We start from the raw sequence: 6662 nt of genomic DNA on the forward strand, positions 1-6662 counted from the left end.
ACCGTTCCCGGAGACAAGGCCACTGAAGCTTTCGAGTGGCTGATTAATCATTTTTGTGACAAGGAGGATCTTGTTTTGTGCCTTAACACATCAACTGCATTAAAAGCGGCAATCAAAAATGGCAGATATTGTGTTGTCAGTGATAGAGCAAACTTTGAATGCATAAATTTAACTATAGCCGAAGAAACAAAGGAATTCATAAGGAGCGTATCAGTTGCAAGTTGTTAAAGAGAGAGGACATTCAACTCTTTGTGTCAGTTGAACTCTCTGTGGAATGCTTGAGTTATATCATCTTTATTACTATGTTATTTTTCATTTTTAAGGTTATAGATTCGTAATTGAATCTTTTGTATGCAGAATAAAACAACGAATTCATAATACATTTAAGGGATTAAACGGCTCTATGCACGGTTGTGTTGAAATTTAACTGACAGTGCCAATTAACCAAGCTTCAAGGTTGCCATTTTCTGCACCTATGGCATTGTATCAATTGCAATCCCATGTCGTTCAAAACAATTTCTCGACAATTCGGGAGAATTTAACGCCATCAACTGTAAGCCAAGTCAAACATAATGTTTTGGCCCTAAAAACGGATTCCAACTAATGTTATCCGTTCGTAAAATGGGCATTTCACGTGAATAGAAATCGGAATTAAGATAGCTCTAAGAATAGGACTCAAAACTTTGCATCGTCGTCCACAATTCACGATAGACTGAAAGTTATCCTTATCAGAAAAAAAGTAAGTATTTTGGGTTGAAAAATCGGGCTCAAAAAATAAGCATCGTCGGTCACAATAAAATAGGGTAGATTGTAAGAAAAAATTTGGGTCCGAAAATCGGACTACAAATAATTAATATCCGTGGTCGTCCGCAACCCATAAATGATGGACTGAAAGAAAAATTTTGGTTCCGAAAATCGGACAAAAAAATATTCATTGTTGGCCACAATGAAAACAAGGTGCCTCATAGTAATAGTCTTAATTAGAAAAAAAAAGTAAGAATTTTGGGTCCAAAAATCGGACTTAAGTCAAACTGATTTTATCTGAGAAAAAAAAGTGAAACTGTAATACATCCTGCGGAATTCATTTAAAGTCCGCGTAAAATTGACCAAGGAGAGCGAGTTTGATTTTTAGGTGAAATCATTCCGACAGAATATAGGCAATAACTTGCAGTTTAAAAAAGAGTGAGCTCAAAAACATAACATATCGCCATTTTTAGCGGAATTTTCCTAAAATGGAAAAGGACGATTTAGTTTGGAACGCCTTATGTACTAATTGAGATTTTGACCTAAAAACAGCGAAATTAGCATTACATTGCCCCTTAAATGGTTCTATTATTTAGTCTGAAAACTAGATGTTTTTGTCGGGAGAAGAGAGAGATATTGTCAGTCGGGCTGTGATATGACAGACATGTTGAGCCCAAAAGAGTTCAATGTTAACGGAATTATCCGGTGAAGAAGTCAACAATTTGTTGTATTCAAATGACATTCTATATGAGGATGGTCATAGCTGCTCGAAGGAAGGAACTGAAGAATTTTCAAAGACGCCTGCGGAAAAGCTTCAGGTTTGCCGCACATTACTGTCTTATTTCATTTGTTGAGTTACTTACGAGTGCATGGCGTCAAACCTGAGTAGGAGATCTTCAACGATAGATTTGCCACATGATTTTTCAAAAAAAGTACTCATAACTAGCATTGACCTTGACAAGTAGCCTGGATCGCCTGACCACCATTTTCATCTGAGTATAACCAGTGCTTGCTGTCACCCACTTTGTATCCTTCACTCGCTTTGATTTCAGCGCACGATTCAGCAGGAAGCTCTTGAATTGAGCCCAATGGCGCTGCAGGCGAAATGTACAAAACGTCTATAACTATCAGCGTAATATGAATGATGAGTGGTAGCAAATGCCATACGGACCCAATATTGATGATCTTTTGATAATCCTCAGTTTTAACTAAGATTTAGAGGCTTTCGACTCAGCAAAAGTTCACGAAACCACTTTAATACAGTCTCTTTTTTTTTTTATCAGAACCCGTTTATAAGATCGTTCAGGCTGAGGCGATGAACCAAATTGTTAAGAACTTACTGAGAAAGTAACCAGACTGAGAGAGAGTGAAGAACGTCTGCTTCATTTTGCTCATTTGCTTTGTTTTTATACGTTGGTTAGCATAAATAAAGGTAAAATAAGTGGAAAACTGTAGTCTAAGAGGACATTTAACTTTTTTTTTTAACATTAACAATGCATTTTCTTTGATACACAACCCAACCTTAAAGAACATTTAAGAACCTTTTCGTCTTGAGAACCGTTTAGCCTCTGTCCCCAAATTCGACGTTTTTATATATAAAGAAGAGGCTACGAGTAGCCTACACTTTGTTCGAATGAATTTTAACCGATTGCCTTTAAAATTCACAGTATTTGAATAGTGTTTTATGCTACGATATCTTGGTCAATATCCAGTTCAACTCCGTAGTCCGAGGTCCGAAGTCCGAAGTCCAATGTCCACAATCCGTGACCTAACCATATGGTTAAGTGGGATCGTAGAATAGCTGTTCACCGTTTAAAACTGTTGTTACGGCGTTGGCTCCGATCAAAACCAGGAGACAGATGCTTTACAAGTTTCTACGATGGTATTTAAAAATACTTAATACTTTTTCTGAACAATAACGGCCGAATTATAAAATTATATCATTCGGCGCGGTAAGATATGCCTGGTGATCTGGTGACGTAATTCGGAGGACTGGGGAGAAAAATTTTAACGCCGTATCCCACAACCGCGCGCGGCCTTATTTTCGAATTTAACATGGAAGAGGCGAGGTTAGATCTTGTCGGGTCTACTTGAATGTTCATTCAGTAGCAGGAGATGTGGTAGACACGTAATGATCTGTTGAGTTTTGGCGATAGCAATACTGCAGGGAGTTTGGAAACAACACCTAAGGCCGCGCGCGGTTGTGGGATACGGTGTTAAAATTTTTCATCCCAGTCCTCCAAATTACGTCACCAGATCACCTGGTGTTACCGAGTCATACGGCAACGAAAACACAAAAACTCACGCACACAATTCTTTATGGACATTTCCCCGTTGCGCTGTCGCGTAGTCATCCGTGTTTTAGTGGTCATGGCGCTTGCCTTTAAATGAGGAGATACCGAATTCGAATCCTACTTGTACTGCCTTCTATGAGACCAAACCAAGAGCACAGGAGCCCCAGATTCATGAGCTCCAGGCGAGACAAAAGAATTTTACGCATGCGCAGTCAAAGCGCGACCTTCCCTCGCCCCAGCGTCCAAAAACGGAGTGAATTTATCCGAGTCAAACTCATTCCCAACCACAGATGCCACACGTCAAACGGAGATAGACCCTTTACCCAGTTACTTTCAAACAGAATCGCTTCTTAAAATTCCTTAGATAAATGATTAATGCTCCATACCTCTGTTGAATGCTCGCTTCATGTAGAATCGCGTTGAATCGGGTAAAAAGTCTTCAGGCCTGGCTTCTTTCGTTCTGTTGTTGAGCTCGCAAATGTTGCCGCCAAAGATGAAATTTAAGCTTTGGCATCTGATATCCTGGTCACATATGATGGCACATTCCAATGGACATTTAACCCACAATGTTTTAAAAGTGTGGCCTTTAAGAAACGTGCCAGCAACAGAGTTTTCGTTGTTACAAACTTGGTTAGCTGCACTAATAAGACCAATCCTTGTCATCAGAAAAACAGCTGAGAACCAAAATCGCGGGTTCATCTTGTTGATGTAGACTTTGCGAACTATTGTCCTGCAAGTGAGTAGTGTGAAATTTAGTCTTTACTGACATAGTTACCGCTTTTTAAGGCTATGGGCCCAAGTTAAAGCGATCATTTGTTGTTCAGTACATTAGTTTTAAATGAAGAAAACTGCAATGAACCAACGAAAACCGATCACAGTTCACTGACAGATAACAAAATCTTAATTTTGCGTCACACCAACACGATCTCTTCCTCAAATGAAGGAGTATCCTTCATTGTCAGTTTGCCTTAAGTGAAGTATTATCCTCCATTTTGATCACTCTGTCCCAGGACTTGTGGTATGAAAAAGAAGGGAAAATCAGTAAAAGCAGCCCCTGGACAGGATTTGAACCCGGCGCGTCCACTTTGAAGGAACTGTTTTATCCACTTAACCAATAAAGATCAACTGACTAGAAAATATGCCGATTATTTCCCAAAACTAATTAGTATATACAGTATATATATAATCATTGCTGAGTAAGTCTTAATAAGTCTGAGGCTTTATTTAAAAATTTCTCCCATGATCCCTATCAAGCTTTCAGTGTTCAAAATGAACTTTCTTCACTTGGAAGAAATTGACAACTGAGGGAGAGACTTGGTTGGTCACACTAACTGAATAAGCTTCAAGCCTCGAACTACCGACAATCTCAAAGGGCCGATTATTTAAACGAAGCCTAGGTTAGACCTGGTTTAAGATTGAATCACGGCTTTGACGAGTTTTTTGTAAACCATGTCTAAACTTGGTTTAATTTGCATTATTAGAACGTAAACGAGCCGAGTCGAATTTTTTTTGTGTTATCATCAGCATGCATTATAAATTGCATGTAAATTAATGAACTTGTGTGGGAAACATGTCCGAAAGTAAAAGCAGGAAAACAAATTCAGCGAGGAGGAACAATTTCTCCTTGTGGAACTTGGGTAACGTTTCAAGAGATTTAAAACAAGGGATATTATAACGGGAGCTTCAGTAAAGAAAAAAGAAAAGGCAATTGCGATGTGCAGACCGCTCTTACACAGTAAACCTGAGTGGAAATCACAGGCAAGTGAAGGCACTTCAATGTTGTTGGATAAAAATTAAATTACTGACGAAAAAAAGAGCCCGACAAACGCTCACAGAACTCACTTTGCTTTTGTTTCATGCAAATTTGGAGGCCAAAAAATGAATTGTGAATTTCGTTTAGGAATCTCTGTTGAATCTTTGTGAATTACCTGGAAAGGGGCCGTTTTTTAGTGCATGAATGGTTCTTACATTGTTTGGACAATTTCAAATTCTTAAGCCAAAATTGAACAAACATTTCAGCGAGGATGCATTATCTGGTTTATAGCTGGCTTAAATCATTGATTTCATATGTTGCTTACTATGCAATGGTCCTTCGATATTCAGCGCTGATATCTAGGAGGATTAATGAGATTGCGGCGATGACTTTGAGAAGAGGGAAAATTCGTATATAAAAATAAGTTTCTATTTTCACGGACAGTTGTATTGGAATGACTTAACTGACTTATAGCAAAACGATAGTTTTCACAAGTCTTGATCACTCCGACTTGGCTTGATATCGTACGACTTTTGGAAAAGTCTCGAAATTGCTGGAGTAAAAACTTTACTCCACTGGATCAGCTGTAATGCCAACTATTACTGATTCTTTGCAAAAATGGGACAGATGCAATGAGGTATGTGTCGTGTGATTGCGAGCACGCCATTGAAAATCCCTTGTCTAAGTAGATCAGACCACGAGCAATCTTCTTAAAGCTATGTTCGGCGTGGTTACCGATGCATGTTTTACCTTCACCCCATGTATTTCAACTTTTATAAACTTATTTCCTTTTAATTTAGATCGTCTTAAAGCCGCACACCCTTGTCACATAAAAATTCCCAAAAACGTTTTGCTCTCGTAGGGTACCTGTTGATGTGCGTGTTGTTTTTAAATATAACTTGTTCTGAGTAGAGAGCTCGTAGGAAATGTAGGTATCCATATCTTGACAATTGGTGGCCTCGTTAAAACAAAAAATATACTCACTGAAATTTTAAATTATTTTGAAACAAGCCTAGAAAAGAAATATACCCTGTTGAAATCGTATTCCAGAACCAGAAACTTCTTATGAGTTGAACCCAGTGCTTCAATTCTGGGTCAATTCTAATTCGCACTCATTTCTTAGAAGCCGCAAAAGTTAAAGTGTTGTATTAAAAACAACTGGCTTGTACATGGTTTTTCCTTCCTTCCTTTAATTTAGATCGTCTTACACCTGCACCCTTGTCACATAAAAATTCCCAAAAACGTTTGCTCTCGGAGGGTATCTGTTGATGTGCGTGTTGTTTTTAAATATAACTTGTTCTGAGTAGACAGCTCGTAGGAAATGTAGGTATCCATATCTTGACAATTGGTGGCCTCGTTAAAGCAAAAAATATACTCACTGAAATTTTAAATTATTTTGAAACAAGCCTAGAAGAGAAATATACCTGTTGAAAGCGTATTCCAGAACCAGAAACTTCTTATGAATTGAACCCAGTGCTTCAATTCTGGGTCAATTCTCACGCGCACTCATTTCTTAGAAGCCGCAAAAGTTAAATTGTTGTATTAAAAACAACTGGCTTGTACATGTTTTTCTCTCGTCATAAATAGTTGGAGTTCATTAAATAAATAAATGCATGAACCAATGTCATCACTGAAAACGTCCTCTTCTAATAAATATGTAATAATGAGTACATGAACCAGAGTCAACAAATTTACCAAACTTAAAACGCTGAAAAGCGATTCGCCACAAGAAAGCGTAAACTGTCGAAGTGTCGTATTGCCTATTACTCTTATGCAACAGCTGCATGGAAGATTTTGCTACTATCTGGAGATATTGAAGTGAATCCTGACTGGAAAACTGGATCTACAATATTTTATCCTACTCAAATATC

General features: G+C 38.2%; 1 protein-coding gene and 1 long non-coding RNA gene across 2 annotated transcripts in view; one reads left to right on the plus strand and one right to left on the minus strand.

The window, feature by feature from the left end:
* LOC138030285 (uncharacterized) overlaps window positions 1-382 on the plus strand; it is a 5985-nt gene extending 5603 nt beyond the window's left edge. Inside the window, exon 2 of the long non-coding RNA XR_011128061.1 lies at window positions 1-382. This exon is cut by the window's left edge and continues 152 nt beyond it. This is a non-coding gene — a long non-coding RNA (uncharacterized lncRNA).
* The window catches only part of LOC138030284 (uncharacterized), a 19128-nt gene extending 12774 nt beyond the window's left edge, over window positions 1-6354 (minus strand). The window contains exons 1-3 of the mRNA XM_068878179.1: window positions 6216-6354; window positions 3425-3768; window positions 1698-1838 (exon numbers count right to left, since the gene is read on the minus strand). Of these exons, the coding sequence (XP_068734280.1) occupies window positions 1698-1838; window positions 3425-3737 (454 nt within the window). The 5' untranslated portion in view covers window positions 3738-3768; window positions 6216-6354. The remainder of the gene's footprint in view (window positions 1-1697; window positions 1839-3424; window positions 3769-6215) is intronic.
* Between the last annotated feature and the right edge of the window lie 308 nt (window positions 6355-6662).

This window comes from Montipora capricornis, chromosome 13 (genome assembly GCF_036669925.1).
Source record: "Montipora capricornis isolate CH-2021 chromosome 13, ASM3666992v2, whole genome shotgun sequence".
In the NCBI taxonomy this organism is placed as follows: domain Eukaryota; kingdom Metazoa; phylum Cnidaria; class Anthozoa; order Scleractinia; family Acroporidae; genus Montipora; species Montipora capricornis.